The following is a 19543-nucleotide window of genomic DNA, read 5'->3' as shown; positions in this document are numbered from 1 at the left end:
TGTGTGCTGCAATGTGCTACACAAGCATACGTTCTACTTGCTATAAGGAAGGTCTGAAAGAATATGTTAAATAAGGTATCAGGAAACATTCAGAAGTAAATTCCCATACTCAAACGTAGTAATTTTAAATGTGTCTAAAGAGGATAGGTCGAGTTTGCTTGGCCTTTGTACATTTCTTTTGTGTGTTTATTTTCTTATGTTGGAAAATATGAAACTTTAGTTTTGAAAGGTAAAACCATTTAGTAAATACTTGATTTGCATTTTGTCTCAGTTGGCCGACTGTCGGTGTCTATGAAACGTGTCAGAATTTGAGTATATGTAAAGATTCAAGTTGGTAAGGAAGCCTAAAGAAGAAAATATGATTCTCACACTGGGTCACCGAGAAATATTCTCAAACGGAAACATTTAAAAGCCTTCATACCTCCAAGGGGTCGAATGAATCTTGAAGTTCATCAGTAAAATGACTTGGACTTTTCCTCAGAGTCTGGTCAGCAGGCAGCGTGTTGTCATTGTAGGACGAAACAAACTTAAAGTCACTGGTTCTGGAACCTGTTGTCAAGTAGGCGTCATAGTTGTAGGTGCTGCGTAAAGTTCCTGTGCCGTCAACATCTGCGTAATTAGGAGGCAGATACGCGCCGGGGATGGTGACCGCTCCATCAAACAACAGTCTGGGCTTTCTCCTGCGACAAAACCTCACACCCAGGACCATGATGATGAAGGTCAGGAAGAAGGTCGACACGGACACCAGAGCGATGATCAGGTAGGAGGTCAGCTTGGAATTCTTGTCGTCATAAGAAATGTCTTTCAGTTCTGGCACTTCGTCCAAGTTGTCCGAAATAAGTAAATACATGGAGCAGGTGGCAGAGAGAGGGGGCTGTCCGTTATCTTTCACGGCCACAATCAGGTTCTGTTTCATGCTGTCAGACTCCGAAATGTCCCGCTGGGTCCTGATCTCTCCACTGTGGAGACCAATGGTGAAAAGTCCCGGGTCTGTGGACTTGACAATATGATAGGACAGCCAGGCGTTCTGTCCGGAGTCGGCGTCCACCGCGATCACTTTGGACACCACAGAGCCTCCGTGTGCAGCTTTGGGGACCAGCTCGGTCATGAAGGAGTTGCCCTCCGGGGCGGGGTACAGTATCTGAGGAGAGTTGTCGTTGACGTCCGATATGAACACGCTGACGCTCACGTTGCTGCTCAGCGGAGGAGAACCGTTGTCTCGGGCCATGACGTGGATTTGAAAACTCCTCAAGTGTTCGTAATCAAACGACCTGACAGCATGGATCACCCCAGTGTCACCGTTCACAGACACATAGGAGGACACCTCAGCAGGTAAAAGAGAATAAATCACGGTGCCATTCTGTCTCCAGTCGGGGTCTTGAGCACGAACAGAGCACAAAGTGGAGCCAGCTTTGTTATTTTCACTCACATATGCGCTGTAGGACTGCTCCTCAAACACGGGTGGGTTGTCATTTATGTCTGCTACAGACAAGTGAACACTTTTCGAGGATGACAAAGGAGGAGAGCCCTCGTCAGTGGCACTGATTGTAATATTGTAATGTGACACCAATTCACGGTCAAGGTGTCCAGTTGTCACCAGAGAATAATAGTTTTTAATAGAAGGAACTAACTTAAATGGGGCGTTTTGCTGAATGGAGCAGCGGACTTGCCCGTTCTGCTCCGAGTCTCTGTCCTGCACATTAATGATGCCCACCTCTGTACCAGGTGACACATTCTCCGATATTGGGTTAGATAGTGACTTTAAATTGATTACAGGAGCGTTGTCATTTACATCAGTAAGGTCAATGATTAATGTTGAATACGATACTAAGCCAAGACCATCTTTAGCACTTATTTGCATGTCATAAGTTGAGACCTTCTCGTAATCAACAACACCAGTCACTCTCACCTCTCCGGTTTTGGGATGTAACGTAAAGACATTAACATTGTCATCAGAAGCATGGTCAAATGCGTATGAGATTTCGCTATTTAATCCTTCATCTGCGTCACTTGCACTCACTGTGACCACCAAAGTGTCAAGAGGAGAGTTTTCAGGCAGACTGGCTTTATAGACAGGTTGACTAAACACAGGAGCGTTATCATTCGCATCCAGCACAGTGACGTGGATGGCTACTGTGCCGGATCTCTGAGGAGAGCCGCCATCATAGGCGGTCAGCAAAAGCATGATGTCTTTCTTATTTTCTCTGTCTAATTCTTTGTCCAAGACCAATTCACAGTACTTTCTTCCACCTGGTTTAGTATTTGAATTTAATTTAAAATGATCATTCTCTTGTAAAGTATAGGTTTGAACACAATTTTCTCCAATGTCTCCATCATGTGCTTCTCCGACGAGAAAACGAGCACCCTTCACTGCTGATTCTTGAATTTCTAATTTGAGCTGGTCTTCATTAAACTGCGGTGAATTGTCATTGATATCTAGAACACGGATGCTTATACGGTGCAGTTCAAATGGGTTTTCAAGGACAAGTTCTTGTTTTAAAACACACGACGTCTTTTTACCGCAAAGTCCCTCTCTGTCGATCCTTTCCTGAACAAACAAGTCACCCGTGTTGAGGTTGATGCCACAGTGCTGCACGTTGTCTTCCTCGGGATCAATGCGTGCTTTACGAGCAGACAACTGGCCCACATTTAGTCCTAAATCCTTGGCGATATTCCCGATCACAGATCCACGTTTCATCTCCTCCGGGATAGAGTAGCTCACGTCTCCCTCGATGGTGCGGATGAAAAGGAAAAGAAAAGCGACGCCGTAGCCAAACGACGCAAATCTTTTGTTCTCCATTCCACTTCAAATATGCGTGAGAATCACTTCCAACGTGAAAGTAGATGAACAGTGATGTCTCTTTGATCGTTCCTTGGTGTATCCCCACCTTCCGACTCAGCACTTGCAGACATTTAGAGCAGAGGTCCACCAAATTAAAAACTGGTGTGCGTGTCGACGTGATGGGTGGGAAAATTAGCAGCTTTTTTTCATGAGTGCATACTGACCTCTAGAGTGCATTTGTCGAAATAGCACCCAATTGTTTTTCATAAATATGAAAGAATAATCATAAACATCATATGAGTATAAACTGTTCAAATATCCAGACACATTGGATAGGTTTTCAAATGCATTACACGTGAATAAAAGGAAACACATTTCCAAAATTCAAGTCAACTTCATCTCCCGGACTAAAATATTGTAATGTGGTTGTCGATTTTTGAAACTACAAAACAGAAATTGCAGAAAAGGCTGGCAGTGAAAAGTTCCACTGAATTCAGCACCATGGACAGTGAGAGATTCAGTGTCGTTCAAAACAACAAGCCTGATTCATCAAAGGAAGCAAAAAGTAAACGCCATTGAAAAAGATTCCTTAAAAAGTGATTATAACGGAAACGATATCATGACACATTCTACATTATTTGTACAGAAACCGTAATAGACGTTTCCCATCAATTGTGACACATGATTCCTGCCCTTAAATGTATGTCAGTATATTCTGTGGAGAGGTTTGGAGAAAGCATATTTTGACGAATGCAGCGTGCAAAGTGCCTAATCGCACTCGACAAAAATTGAGTCATCCGAATCTGCACATTTTTTAAAATAAACTTTACCTATAGGTTTTCTGTTCGTCCAGAGAGACATTAGTTGCCCCCGTGTAAAGCAAGTAAATATAATCCCAACAATTGTTCCAACAGCTGGTCGTTAGATATTCCATAAAACCTATCTCTTCTCAAAAGACGATTGCAGTAGTTTACTGGGTTCAAATCAAACACACAGTGTCACACACACGCAAACCCACGCACACACACATATACACACACACACACACACACACACACACATTGAGTGTACATTATCACATCAAAAATCTAAACAACAGAGGCGCTTGGTGAAAACAGAATACGAACACATCACTGTTAATTTCCTACATTATTCTCAATACATAAAAAAAATCAAAAAACAAACAAACAGCAGCAATACATCATGGCAAAATGTGACCACCCACAAACTATGATAATGTGATTTATGATTGAGTCTAATCAACATTCAAAGTTGTTGTTAAATCTTGAGAACCCTTCTTGAAATACAGATCTTGAGAGGAATTTAAGTCGTCTTCACATTAAAACTAAATAAAAGGAATGACTACATCAGAATGGCTCAGCCAAAGTCCAGACCTAAAAACAAGAACATCTGTCCAGTCACAAACATAAAATGGCTTCCAAATCTGACAAATCTGAATACAATGGGCATCGAAAAACGTTGCCAAGTCAAGAAGTACAGAGCTGATATAAACTCCTCCCCCTAAAATAAATGTTAAAAATAATTATCATGCAGCACCCTGTAATTTGAGTTGATTGTTTACATTTTAACTATACAAATGTAGAGGTTTGTTTCATTGTTCTAATGTAGAAAAAATACAATCAAAGACAAAGGAATGTCGTAAGATGTTTTCTTTAACTTTATGAACGTTTTAAGTTTTTAAAGGTTTAGTGACGTAGGCTTTTGGTTTACTTTGCGTGTTTAGCCAAGCGTTAATTCACCGTGAACAGCCAATGTGAGTCAAATATCAACCTATCGGAATTCTAATGGGGCGGGGGCGAAACGGGGAGAGAGAGACAAGTCAAAAAGATCGAAGGAAGCATATGCCCAACGAGAGTGACAAAGAAAGTTGGAAGCTCTATGTGCAAGAAGAATTTACCTGTATTTCCCTATTTTAAGACTTTGGACAGCCCCTACCACAAGCAACGTGGGTGAATTTTGTGTGTGTAATGAATGACATTTATTCATGTTGCTCGTAACTTTAATACAACACGTTTTAGTAAGTAGCTGTTGCTTTGTTCATCAAGGGGGAGCGATTTGTTTTTCCATTTATTTATGTATTTATTTTTAAGTGCTGTTACGGCCTGCAATATTTCGTCGCCGTTAAATTGCGTCATCATTGTGTTGTGGTGTTGTGTGTTAGTCCCTTTCTCTGTTGCAATAATGCAAAAGGGTCGTGAAGTGCATAAGAGGTGTAATATGTACTGTATATATATAACCACATGCTTACAAGTTTCCAATCTCCGACCCCCAAACACACATACACATTCACACTCACATCTATGACAATTTTGAATCTCACATGCATGTTTTGGCAAGATGTGAGAAAGGCAGATCATCCTGAGTTTAAAAAAGAAACACCCAAATACAGGATGAAGAGCAAACTCCACACAGGAAGGACACTGCCTACATATATAAATACCCAGCCAAAAACCTGTGAGATGTACTGAAACCCAAAATTATTTGCTATGGCCTTTTTGTTTGTTTAAAAAAGTGTATTTGAAGAGGGGTGTGTTCAATTTTACTCAACACTTAAAATTAAATGATCTGAATGTTTCTTGCCTCTTTCATCAACTACATCACTTAAGCAGCATCCATCCATCTTTCCATCCGTTTATTAAATCCACTTATCCTTACAAGGGTCGCGGGCATTCCGGAGCCAAAATCCTAGCTGTCTTCAGGCAGTAGAAGGATGACACTCTGAACTGGTTGCCAGCCAATTGCAGGGCACATATACCGGTAAATGAAAAACCATCCATGCTCACAATCACACCAAGGGACAAGTTAGAGCGTTCCATTAACCTACAATGCATGTTTTTAGAATGTGGGAGGAAGCCAGAGTACCCGGAGAAACCCAATGCTAGCACAGGGAGAACATACAAACTCCACACAGGAAGTCCGGAGCTGAAATTGAACTCTGCACCTCTGCATCTCTGCACTACGAGGCCGACGTGTTAACCAGTCGACCACCAAGCAGCATTCATTCCGAGAAAAGATTCAAAATGGTTTGGTGTCAGAACGTGGATGTAAACTGTTGAAACAATACAATAATAGACCAAAAGCTGATACAGCTTTTATTTGGTTGATATCAAAATTCTGTGTCAGAGCTGTTTGTAGATAAAGCATGTGTTAAATAAAATACCTTGGTTACTATCCAACAATACACTTATCAAAAACAAAGGTGTTTATCCCCATATCATTGAACAACCAGTACCAAATAATATTTTACTGTCACAAAGGACACAAAGTATAACACACCTATTGAAAGCGGAAACTCAAAACACTGGGGAAAAAAAAGAGAGTGAATTGGCACTATTGTAAATTCACCAAATAATCAACGTCAGTAGGCACAAATGTGACCATCGCATAAGGTAGGAAAGTAGGCTTTCCTCAAAGAAATCCAACAGAAAACCACAAAATCTCAAATATGATAATATGATCTTGAAATTATTTCGGTAATTGTGATTGCAAGTATAGACATTTTTGAACAGAAACACAAATGTGTGCAACTAGATGACCGAACTGTTCAAATTTATCATGAAACATTGAAAGAACAAGGCAGGGCAGGGCAATAAAATTGATGGTCAAAAACATAGATCTTAATGAACAAAAGACACCATTGGTGTTTTTTTTACACGTGAAAAACTGCCTACCTCAAGGGGGTCGAAAGAATCGTGAAGCTCATCAACAAAGTCACTGGGACTTTTCCTCAGAGTCAGGTCAGCAGGCAGCGTGTTGTCATTGTAAGAAGACACAAACTTAAAGTCACTGGTTCTGGAACCTGTTGTCAAGTAGGCGTCATAGTTGTAGGTGCTGCGTAAAGTTCCTGTGCCGTCAACATCTGCGTAATTCGGTGGCAGATATGCCCCAGGGATGGCAACTGCTCCATCAAACAACAGTCTGGGCTTTCTCCTGCGACAAAACCTCACACCCAGGACGATGATGATGAAGGTCAGGAAGAAGGTGGACACGGACACCAGCGCGATAATCAGGTAAGAGGTCAGCTTGGAATTCTTGTCGTCATAAGAAATGTCCTTCAGTTCCGGCACCTCGGCCAAGTTGTCCGAAATAAGTAAATACATGGAGCAGGTGGCAGAGAGAGGGGGCTGTCCGTTATCTTTCACGGCCACAATCAGGTTCTGTTTCATGCTGTCAGACTCCAAAATGTCCCGCTGAGTTCTGATCTCGCCACTGTGGAGACCAATGGTGAAAAGTCCCGGGTCTGTGGACTTGACAATATGATAGGACAGCCAGGCATTTTGTCCCGAGTCGGCGTCCACCGCAATCACTTTGGATACCACAGAGCCTCCGTGTGCAGCTTTGGGGACCAGCTCGGTCATGAAGGAGTTGCCCTCTGGGGCGGGGTACAGTATCTGAGGAGAGTTGTCGTTCACATCCGATATGAACACGCCGACGCTCACGTTGCTGCTTAGGGGAGGAGAACCGTTGTCTCGGGCCATGATGTGGACTTGAAAACTCCTCAAGTGTTCGTAATCAAACGACCTGACTGCGTGGATCACCCCCGTGTCTCCGTTCACAGACACATAGGAGGACACCGGGGCACCATTCACTTCATCTGGTAAAAGAGAATAAATTACTGTGCCGTTCTGTCTCCAGTCGGGGTCTCGAGCACTTACGGAGCATAAAGTGGAGCCAGCTTTGTTGTTTTCACTTACATATGCGCTGTACGACTGTTCTTCAAACACTGGTGGATTGTCATTGATGTCTGCTACAGTCAAGTGAATACTTTTAGAGGATGACAAAGGAGGAGAGCCCTCGTCAGTGGCGCTGATTGTAATGTTGTAATCAGACACAAGTTCACGATCCAGCTGTCGAGTGGTCACCAGAGAATAATAATGTTTGATAGAAGGAACTATTTTAAAGGGGACATTTTGTTGAATGGAGCAGCGAACCTGCCCGTTCTCCTCTGAATCTCTGTCCTGCACATTAATGATGCCAACTTCAGTTCCAGGAGTCACACTCTCTGCTACAGCATCAGACAGTGATTTTAGTTGTATTACGGGTGTGTTATCATTCACATCAGTGATGTCAATCACTACTTTACAATGTGATGAAAGTCCATAACCATCTTTAGCATCGACCCGCATTTCATATTTGGAATTACTCTCAAAGTCAAGTGGCCCTATTACTTTAATCTCACCAGTTTTACTATTGATCGAGAAAACTTTTTTAGCGTTTTCTGCAATCCGACTAAAATCATAAATAATTTCACCATTGACGCCATCGTCTGCGTCCGTTGCACTCACTGTGACAACAACAGTTTCCAATGCGGCGTTTTCAGCCAGGCTGGCCTTGTAAACATCCTGACCGAACACTGGGGCGTTATCATTTGCATCGAGCACAGTGACGTGAACAAGTGCCGTTCCTGATCTTTTCGGAGAGCCTCCATCAGCGGCAGTGAGCACCAGACTTAAATCATGTTCTGTTTCACGGTCAAGTTCTTTGTCTAACACCAACTCAAGATTCTTTGATCCATCAGAGTTTTCACGCACCGATAAAATGAAATGTGCATTGCTTTGCAAGAAATACTGTTGAACAGCATTTTGCCCAATGTCCGCGTCATCTGCTTCATTCACGCGATATCGGGTTCCTTTGACGGCGGATTCACTTATTTCCAGCTTTATTTCATCCTTTGGAAAGACGGGGGAATTGTCATTCACATCCAAGACGAGGACGGCAATGCGATGCAGCTCCAGCGGGCTTTCTAACACCAATTCATATTTAAGCATACAAGTCAAGGTCTCTCCACACAGCTCCTCTCTGTCGATCCTCTCCCGGGTCACAAAATTACCAGTTTTGACGTCGATGTCGCAGTAACGCACATCCTCATTTACAGTATCAATACGGGCCTTACGAGAGATCAATGCCCGTCCTTCTAGTCCGAGGTCCTTGGCAAGATTCCCAACAATGGATCCAGGTCTCATCTCCTCCGGAACAGAATAGCTGAGCTCCGCAATGGTGGTGTCGGCACAAAGAACAAAGCCGCATAAAAAGACGAGGAGCAGATGAGCTTGTTGATCCATTTTTTTACTTGCCAAAATATAAGCAGTATAACTGTCTGTTAGCCGTTCAGATTAAAACAACAAGCACACTCCTTAAAAGAAGTGCATGTAGCTCCCGAAATAAAAACAGGTCTGGTTCGTAATGTCTGAATCACGCCTGCTTCATAAGGAGAAAAAAATACGTAAATCTTCCAGCCTCATATCTACGTGTATAGAGCGACATCTTGAGTCTACTTTGAATATTGCACACTAATGAGAGTCCATTGAATAAACGACAGCCATCTCATTTGCCGTACAGGGATTTTCTTTTTCTCTCCTGTAACTGGTACCAAATCAAGACCGGCAACATAAATCAGCACCACGGCCAGAGTTTGTGTTGAGGCAACCTGGACGTTGATTTGATGCGAGAATAAGGAGTTTTTCAGATTCAGAAAACTTTATTTATCCCCATGAGGTAATTTGGATTTAAGAGTTAAGGAGTTGTGGATGCTTTGCTGGTCTACTAAGAAATCTTTCCAAACTGAATGAAAAACATGCTCACTGACTTAAAAATGAATTTAAAACAACATGTACCTGTGCAGATGAAAGACAAGGGTCTCGAATTGAATGAAATGATTAGATGTCTTGTCAAATTATATATTTCAAACAGGGTAAACGTAATCTCTTTGTAGACCAATCGAAAATTCTCTGCAAAAACAAAACAAATGCCACACACACACTTTCAACTGTTTGATGACCAGGAAACAATAAATCAACAAAATTAATGCAGAACTCTTGTTCCGAAAGACTTAAACAACAATTTCAAAGGTGTTTGAGAGGGAAATTTTTACCATATGAAATTAAATTGCATCAATGGTAATAACAACAAAACGTTTCTATTTCAAATACACATGCCCATTTGTTATTAAAGACAAGACACGTTCACAATGAAAGTGTATTCATCAAACTGCACTGAGTTGTGACCATGTTGATTTAGGAGATGGAGCGGAAATAATGGAAAGATCGTGGATGCATGTGTTTTTCTGAATGAACAAGCTAATTTGGAACATACCACATTCTATTGGGTGATGAATGTTGAATTGTGCAACTTTACTGTACCTCTGGCGAGTCATGCAGCTGATCGAAAACCTCAGCGAAGTCACTGGGACTTTTCTTCAGAGTCTGTTCAGCAGGCAGCGTGTTGTCATTGTAAGAAGACACAAACTTGAAGTCACTGGTTCTGGAGCCTGTTGTCAAGTAGGCGTCATAGTTGTAGGTGCTGCGTAATGTTCCTGTGCCGTCTACATCTGCGTAATTAGGAGGCAGATACGCGCCAGGGATGGCGACTGCTCCATCAAACAACAGTCTGGGCTTTCTCCTGCGACAAAACCTCACACCAAGGACTATGATGATGAAGGTCAGGAAGAAGGTGGACACGGACACCAGCGCGATGATCAGGTAAGAGGTCAGCTTGGAATTCTTGTCCTCATAAGAAATGTCCTTAAGTTCAGGTACTTCGGCCAAGTTATCCGAAATAAGTAAATACATGGAGCAGGTAGCAGAGAGAGGGGGCTGTCCGTTATCTTTCACGGCCACAATCAAGTTCTGTTTCATGCTGTCAGACTCCGAAATGTCCCGCTGGGTCCTGATCTCGCCACTGTGGAGACCAATGGTGAAGAGTCCCGGGTCTGTGGACTTGACAATATGATAGGACAGCCAGGCGTTCTGTCCGGAGTCGGCGTCCACCGCGATCACTTTGGACACCACAGAGCCTCCGTGTGCAGCTTTGGGGACCAGCTCGGTCATGAAGGAGTTGCCCTCCGGGGCGGGGTACAGAATCTGAGGAGAGTTGTCATTTACGTCCGATATGAACACGCTGACGCTCACGTTGCTGCTCAGTGGAGGTGAACCGTTGTCTCGGGCCATGACGTGGACTTGGAAACTCCTCAAGTGTTCGTAATCAAACGACCTGACAGCGTGCATCACCCCCGTGTCTCCGTTAACAGACACATAGGAGGACACTGGGGCACCGTTCACCTCTGAAGGTAACAGAGAATAAATCACGGTGCCGTTCTGTCTCCAGTCGGGGTCTCGAGCACTGACAGAACATAAAGTGGAGCCAGCTTTGTTGTTTTCACTCACATATGCGCTGTAGGACTGCTCATCAAACACGGGTGGGTTGTCATTGATGTCCCCGACAGACAAGTGAACACTTTTTGAGGAGGACAGAGGAGGTGAGCCCTCATCAGTGGCACTGATTGTAATGTTGTAATCAGACACGAGTTCACGATCAAGTTGTCCAGTGGTCACCAGAGAATAATAATTTTTAATAGAAGGAACTAACTTAAAGGGGACATTTTGGTCAATGGAGCAGCGCACTTGTCCATTCTTTTCAGAGTCTCTGTCCTGCACATTAATGATGCCCACCTCTTGACCGGATGGTACGTTCTGTGGTATTGGATTAGACAGTGAATTTAAATATATTGCAGGAGCATGATCATTTACATCAATAAGATCTATCAGGACCTTCGCGTATGAGTTTAATCCCAGACCATCCTTAGCTACAACTTTCAGTTCAATTCTACTTTTTTTCTCAAAATCTGTCATGCCAGTCACAATAATTTCGCCTGTTTTACTGTCGATAGAAAATGACTGCAAATCTGACTGTGAAACAAGTCCAAAATCATAAGTAACATCGCCATTGATGCCATCGTCTGCGTCAGTCGCACTTACTTGAACCACTACAGTATCTAAAGGGGAGTTTTCAGGTAGACTGACTTTATAAACATCCTGACTAAATACAGGGACATTATCATTAGCATCAAGTACAGTGATTTGGAATATTACAGTTCCTGATCTCTGTGGAGAGCCTCCATCCACTGCCTTAAGAAGCAAGCTTATCTGTTGTTGCTTTTCTCGATCGAGTTTGTTCTCTAAAACAAGTTCCACTCTGTTGCCATTTTCCATGAGAATAAAATACTCGTTCTTTTCCAAAATGTATTTTTGAATTGAATTCTGACCGATGTCTGCGTCATGAGCCTCCTCAATTAAAAACGGAGTGCCCTTTTCTGCTGATTCGCGTATTTCCAACACCAGTCTGTCCCTTCTAAATTGCGGGTCGTTATCATTTATATCTTGAACGTGTATATTTATACGATGCAGCTGCAGTGGATTCTCGAGCACAAGCTCCTGGGTGACAACACACGACGGTTTTTGGCCGCAAAGGCTCTCTCTATCAAGCCGCTCGGCAACATTCAGATCCCCAGTTGCCAAATTGATGGCACAAAGTCGGTCGTGATTGCCTTCACTAAAGCGAGCTTTGCGTGCTGACAGTGCATTGACACCCAGACCGAGGTCTTTGGCGATGTTTCCAATTACAGTTCCCGGTTTCCTTTCTTCCAGTATGGAATAACTGACCTCGGCAAACACAGGATGAAACACAAAGAGGCAGACGACACAGCGGGTCACCAGGTCGAGCTGTAAATGGACTTCGCCTGTCATCCTTTCAGACGAAAATATAATCCACAACGGAAAACAAATATCCCAGTACAGTATCCCGTTTGAAGTGACAATGCGTTTTCGTCAGAGCCGAAATGTGACAAACGCTCGACGAGAAACCATCACCGTGATTCTGCAGCCACAGGAAAACTGGAAGCACAAAGCAGTGGAACAACGGGTGCAGATGTGCAACGAGTACTGCGACAAAGCCCGAAAGTTGTTAGACAGCGACACCGCGCGTCCATTTAGAATGAAGCATGCATGGGATCAAATAATGGCGAGAGTGACACTAAATGATTTAAAAAATATAAATAAATACTAAAAGCACAATGATGTATCACAATTGCAGTAAATGGATAAAATCGAAATTCGATTATAATCCACGTCTGATGGAAATGGTTTAAAGCCATCAATGAGAGTAAAAAGTGTGTGTGTGTGTTTGGGTCGGGGGGGGGGGGGGGGGGTAGAAAATGCAAGTGCCATGAAAATCTGCGTGATTACTTTGAAATGACGGATAAGTTAGAACAATAATCAATTTAAGAAAGACGATAACATATTTTCAAAATATCATCACGGAAACAAAACTTGCTGGCAACTAATGTCTTCACCAGAGAATAATTATTTCCGTACTATTACGAATGAAAAGCACACGATCATCGTTAAGGGAACAAAAAAATACAAAACCAAGAGTGAACGAGCACAGTCTTTGCTCAATTTGGAGCACCACCAGCTGGTGCTTCATGATGTCATCACTGCGGCAATACATCGTTAAAAACGCAAACCCGGGTGGTAAAAGGTGATCTTATTCAAAGCACAAATCTGCACAGTTTAAGGGGACACAAATGACCCTTTTTTTGGGCAACAACCGGAGCATCTTTTTTTTCATGACGTCCTCGCCGCAGACTTGTTTATTCTCAACTCAACTCAACTCAATTGTATTTATAGAGCACTTTAAAACAGCCATTGCTGCATACAAAGTGCTGTACATGGAGCAATTCGCAACAAAATATCAGTATCTCAGCTTCACCACGTGATTTATGAGCACAACGGTTGGGTACACCCGACCGAGGCCATGACAAAAAAAAGTGTACTCCGGAACTGTAAGTAAAATGTGACTGAAACAATAAATTAAAGAAGCGTCATCATGTGGCGTGATACTGTACATAATGATGGAATGTTAGCACGCTTCCAAATCTGAGTTTTTGGGGAGGGTTGATGACGTAATTGTCAGAAAATTAAAATATTGATGAACTCAACACACCTCTGCTCAACACTGTCATATTTATAGAACAAATCCAGCACAAAAGAATGATACCATTTCACTCATTGGACTTTGTGAGTGGCCGGGTGAACTTTGTTTGACCTTCAACTTAAAATGGAAAACAGCATAAACGATATTAACGGCACAAACCAGCACACAAAACCCCAAACAACATAGAGCATTTAACCCGAGCTTTCCTTGGGCTGGGGGCTAACTTCACCATGACCAAAACAAATTTGAAGTTCAAATAGAAAGGACCAATGAGGGTTTGTGAATCATTGGGAAGAATTCAATCCATAAGTAGAGCTGTCAAAAAATAATCGAGCAAAGTTCAAGTTCTAGTGGAACTTAAAGGACGTCGATCAAGTGAAGTGACTTTTTGAGGGCATGAGGCAATGAAGCACAGAGGAAATCACTTTGCCAACATGTGCAAAAAAGGTAGAAAAAGAAGAAGTATTCAGGCCTATGATGAAGCAATTATTTGTATTGTAATGACTTATGTATCATTTGTGTCTTGTCCTAAAATAGCCTATTGGGCAATAAACAATACATGAGTGGCAATGGGGCGGCACGGTGGTTGACTGGTTAGCGGCCTTCTGTGTGAAGTTTGAAGTTTGCATGTTCTCCTCGTGCCTGCGTGGGTTTTAATTCAGTTTCCTCCCACATTCGAAACACGTGTGTGTCAGGTTCATGGGACACTCTAAATTGTCCCTAGATGTGATTGTGAGCATTCATGGTATTCTGTCTTTGTGTTCCCTGCTATTGGCTGGCAACGAGAACAGGGTGTACCCCGCCGACTGCCCGAAGACAGCTGGGATAGGCTCCAGCACGTCCCGCGACACTTGTGAGGATAACCAGATTAGTGAATGGGAAAATGGATAGATGGATGGAAAATTGGCAAAGGAATGTGGTGTTAAAAAAATACCAAACAAACGTGTTCAGGAGTGGTTCCTCAAAGCTTGTTCATTGTTGAAATGTGTGTTTTTGTTTTCGCTGTAGCTTGACAAATAAAATGATTTAAAAAGATTCCTACCTCATCAATGTCACTAAAAGCCTCAAGGAATTCTGTTGGACTTTTCCTCAAAGTCTGGTCAGCTGGCAACGTGTTGTCATTGTAGGAAGACACAAACTTAAAGTCACTGGTTCTGGAACCAGTTGTCAAGTAGGCGTCATAGTTGTAGGTGCTGCGTAAAGTTCCTGTGCCGTCAACATCTGCATAATTAGGAGGCAGATACGCGCCAGGGATGGCGACTGCTCCATCAAACAAGAGTCTGGGCTTTCTCCTGCGACAAAACCTCACACCCAGGACGATGATGATGAATGTCAGGAAGAAGGTGGACACGGACACCAGAGCAATGATCAGGTAAGAGGTCAGCTTGGAATTCTTGTCGTCATAAGAAATGTCCTTCAGTTCCGGTACCTCGGCCAAGTTGTCTGAAATAAGTAAATACATGGAGCAGGTGGCAGAAAGAGGGGGCTGTCCGTTATCTTTCACGGCCACAATCAGGTTCTGTTTCATGCTGTCAGACTCCGAAATGTCCCGCTGGGTCCTGATCTCTCCACTGTGTAGACCAATGGTGAAAAGTCCCGGGTCTGTGGACTTGACAATATGATAGGACAGCCAGGCGTTCTGTCCCGAGTCGGCGTCCACCGCGATCACTTTGGACACCACAGAGCCTCCGTGTGCAGCTTTGGGGACCAGCTCGGTCATGAAGGAGTTGCCCTCCGGGGCGGGGTACAGAATCTGAGGAGAGTTGTCGTTCACGTCCGATATGGACACGCTGACGCTCACGTTGCTGCTCAGCGGAGGAGAACCGTTGTCTCGGGCCATGACGTGGATTTGAAAACTCCTCAAGTGTTCGTAGTCAAACAACCTGACAGCGTGGATCACCCCCGTGTCTCCATTCACAGACACATAGGAGGACACAGGGGCACCGTTCACTTCAGCAGGTAAAAGGGAATAAATCACAGTGCCGTTTTGTCTCCAGTCGGGGTCTTGAGCACTAACGGAGCATAAAGTGGAGCCAGCTTTATTATTCTCACTCACATATGCGCCGTAGGACTGTTCCTCAAACACAGGCGGGTTGTCGTTGATGTCTGCTACAGACAAGTGAACACTTTTTGAGGAGGACAAAGGAGGGGAGCCCTCGTCCTTGGCACATATTGTAATGTTGTAATCAGACACGAGTTCACGATCAAGTTCTCTAGTGGTCACCAGAGAATAATAATTTTTAATAGAAGGAATTAACTTAAAAGGGACATTTTGTTGAATGGAGCAGTGGACAAGTCCATTTTTCTCAGAGTCTCTGTCCTGCACGTTAATGATGCCCACCTCTGCACCTGGTGACATATTTTCTGCTACTGGATTGGTCAGTGACATTAAATTGATCACAGGAGCATTATCATTTACATCGGAAATATCTATTACAACTTTGGTGTAGGAGGTCAGTCCCAAACCGTCTTTAGCTTCCACCTTAATTTCAAAAGAAACTAATTCTTCAAAATCAACCAAACCAGTTACTTTAATTTCCCCAGTTGTGGGATCAATAGCAAATAAATTGTTTTCATCAGATGCATGTCCAAAATCATAACTCACATCTCCATTCACTCCTTCATCAGCATCAGTAGCGCTAACTTTAATCACGATTGTATCTGGAGGAGAGTTTTCAGGCAGGCTGGCTTTATAAATGGCCTTGCTGAACACTGGGGCGTTATCGTTAGCATCCAGCACGGTGACGTGGATGACAACTGTGCCTGACCTCTGTGGAGAGCCACCATCTAAAGCCGTGAGAAGCAAATTCATTTCACTTTGCTTTTCTCTGTCTAATTTATTTTCTAAGACAAGCTCAACTTTATTATTGTCCACAGTGAGAATAAAGTTTTCATTTTTTTGCAGAATATATCGTTGAACAGCATTTTGGCCTATGTCTGCATCATGAGCCTCCTCAATTGAAAACCGACTGCCTTTTTCTGCCGACTCCCATATTTCCATTTCAATCAAATTGTTTTTAAATTTTGGAGGGTTGTCATTTACATCTTGAATGTGGAGGTTTATGCGATGAAGCTCAAGAGGATTTTCTAACACCAGATCCATTTTAATAATACAAGAAGGTTTCTTCCCGCACAGGCTTTCTCTGTCAATTTTCTCCGATGTGATCAAGTCTCCGGTGCTCAGATTAATCTCACAACACTGCTTACGTGTCCCCGCAACGTTAATACGGGCATTTCGTGTCGAAAGCGTCCTCGGATCAGCACCAAGATCTTTGCCTATGTTTCCAACAACCGAAAGGCGTTTCATCTCCTCGGGAAGAGAATAGCTCAGATCTTTGGAGGCGAGTTGCACCGGAACAAAGAAGGCAAACAGAACGATCAGTCGACGCTTTGAGAATCCAAGATGTCCCATCTTGACTAAATCTGCCCAAAATGGGTCGTATAAAATATTCCACACCGGTCCACGTCCGACAATCTTGTGTAGATCGACACAAAAATGAATAATCCAGTGTCCACCACCCGCAGTAGAACAATGCAGTCGCGTCAGAGAGGACGGTTCACGTTATACGGCTCAACAGCGACACCAAGAGTCGGCACTTATCATTGTCAATCAGTTCTAATAAAGTTGAAAATATTCGATGTTTTGGGGGCGGGAAAATGAAATCATTTCATTTTTGTACTCGTTAAATGAAAATGTAACGTTGTGTGTGATATTCCATCAATGCTATTGAGTTATCAATATCTATTTTGACTCCAGTTGGGGAATAACTATTATTTACATTGTCAATGTTTGATGTTATGTGTTCTGATCTATTTTTGTTATTTTATTTATGTTACAGCTGCAGCTATTGTGAAAGCGCTATTTGAATCAAGAAGTAACGTACTGTATTTTTATTGTTATTCTTGTGATGATGATGATTATTATTATTAAACAGCCACTCCCTGTTTTAATAAAACAGTAAGAACAGGCGGGAAACCAGTAATAGCAGTGTGAAAGAAACTACACTCCAGTATTATTTTCAGCACCATGGACAGTTGCATCCATTTCTGGAAAGAACGGAGTCACAAAGTAACAGGAAACTTTCACCAGCAACAACCGCAAAACCAAACACAAAAACATCCATCCCTCCATCCATGATCTGATCTGCTTATCCTCACAAGGGTCGCAAGTGTGCTGTGCTGGAGCTTATATCTCAGCTGTCTTCGGGCAGTTGGTGGGGTACACCCTGAACTGGTTGCCAGCCAATCACAGGGCACACAGATAATCGTCAACCATCCGCGCTCACAATCACACCAACGGACAATGTAATAATAATAATAATAATAATAGATTTTATTTATAAGCGCCTTTCAAGACACCCAAGGACACTTTACAATAACAAAAAACACAAAATAATACGGGTTGAGCAGCGGCAGCCAAAACGCGCCAGCGTTCACTCAACCCAAAAGTCAGAAACAAGGGAGGGACAGGGGGAGAAAAAAAAACCCACGCTCGAACTACCCTCATTTGAGGTTAATTTGAGTGAGGCAAAAAACTCCTGCACAAGCATATGACAGTTACAACAGGTCACAAGACATAAACAATGAAGACGGTGAAACAAGGGAATGTATGAGGGAGGGGGTGATGGTGGGGGACTAGCTTCCGTGCGTACTTTCATCAGGGGAAGGTCGAGATAGCAGATGTTGTTTTGGTAGCAGGCTGCCCAAGAATTTAAGACAGCCTTGAGTCATATGTAGAGTATGAAATCAACCTATCATGCATGTTTTTGGAATGTGGGTGGAGAAAACCCATGCAGGCTTGGGAAGAAAATGAAAACTCCACATAGGACGGCCGGGGCCAAAATGGAACCCCGGACATCTGGACTGTGAAGTGAACATGCTAACCGGTCGACCACTGTGTTGCCCAACAAATAAGCAATCACAATAAAATATCCCAAGAGTGAATAACGCAAAAGGTAGTGGCAGATGGTGCAGTGTTACACTGGCCGGATTTGTGTGCAGGCAGCATAGGACCGGTTCCAACTCCGTGACGGTGTGCATATGGGTGTAGATGGTCAATTGTCTCTATGTGTGCCTGCGACTGACTGGCAACCAGTTCAGGTTCAGCGTTGTTGAAAATGGATGGATGGATGAATAACACAAAAGCAGAAAATTGCAACACTGACCATACACATCACAGTGGGTGGACAGGCCGCTTCACACCATTCAAAATGAAACTCAGTTTTGAAGATAATTTTTGTTCCAGGAAAACTGACTCCACAAGAAGGAAAAGTAAAGGGAAACTATTTTCATTATTACAATTATTAATTGGAACTAGGCAGGAGAATAATTCCCACATTCCACAGCAATCACTTTCAAGCTATTTCATCAAATGGAAATCAAAACCATACTCAACACTGTCACAGAACAAGATCCATATTTCCACAGCTTCAACAAACACAATTCACAAATGAACAAACAATTTCAATGTTGTTCTATTTTCGAGATCTCTCATGCACATTATTCACCAGTAAATGAAACTTATCCCAACTGCCAATCAACAACCATTCTTGCTCACATTCACATGCAGGCCACAAGATTCCACAGCCAAGGAAAAACAATGTCAGTGCAACATTGCTGTGATGTCAGCCTTCCTACACGACTCATCAAAATAATTTGAATAACTCAATTGTAACAGAAGTAAAATACGGAGTATGTACAAAATGGACAATGTTAAAAACGTAAACAGTAGCTACAGAAAATAAAGTGGATGAAACAGCGGTTTGGGCGTGAAAAGGCAGAGTGACCATAAAAGGTTTCTGGTTCAAAACTTGTCTGAGCCTCGGTCATTTCAAGATCAGTGCATTTGAAAAGTTAAGTTTCCGTCTGCTGGAATTAAATCCAGCTTTCTATGGACAGAACACATGCTAACTGCGAAATGGATAGTGTGCCCCACAAAAATGTGGTTGCAATTTAATTAATTTAGCATAT

General features: G+C 42.8%; 1 protein-coding gene across 7 annotated transcripts in view; it reads right to left on the bottom strand.

The window, feature by feature from the left end:
- The window catches only part of LOC147208464 (protocadherin gamma-C5-like), a 231170-nt gene that overhangs the window by 200119 nt on the left and 11508 nt on the right, over positions 1–19543 (bottom strand). The window contains exon 1 of one of the 7 annotated variants that reach the window (XM_086135777.1): positions 14616–17021. The exons of 3 other annotated variants lie outside the window; for them this stretch is intronic. In XM_086135777.1, the coding sequence (XP_085991903.1) occupies positions 14616–16985 (2370 nt within the window). In that variant the 5' untranslated portion in view covers positions 16986–17021. Of the gene's footprint in view, positions 1–421; positions 2875–6474; positions 8902–9942; positions 12353–14615; positions 17022–19543 lie in introns of those variants that run through there. 3 more of the 7 variants (XM_086135732.1, XM_086135642.1, XM_086135759.1) reach the window with 3 other exon arrangements.

The sequence above is a fragment of the Hippocampus guttulatus genome, chromosome 2, assembly GCF_054856545.1.
Source record: "Hippocampus guttulatus isolate MCC_2025c chromosome 2, RoL_Hgut_1.0, whole genome shotgun sequence".
NCBI lineage: Eukaryota > Metazoa > Chordata > Actinopteri > Syngnathiformes > Syngnathidae > Hippocampus > Hippocampus guttulatus.
The sequence above is the reverse complement of the archived record's forward strand: the minus strand, read 5'-3'. Positions and strand labels throughout refer to the sequence as shown.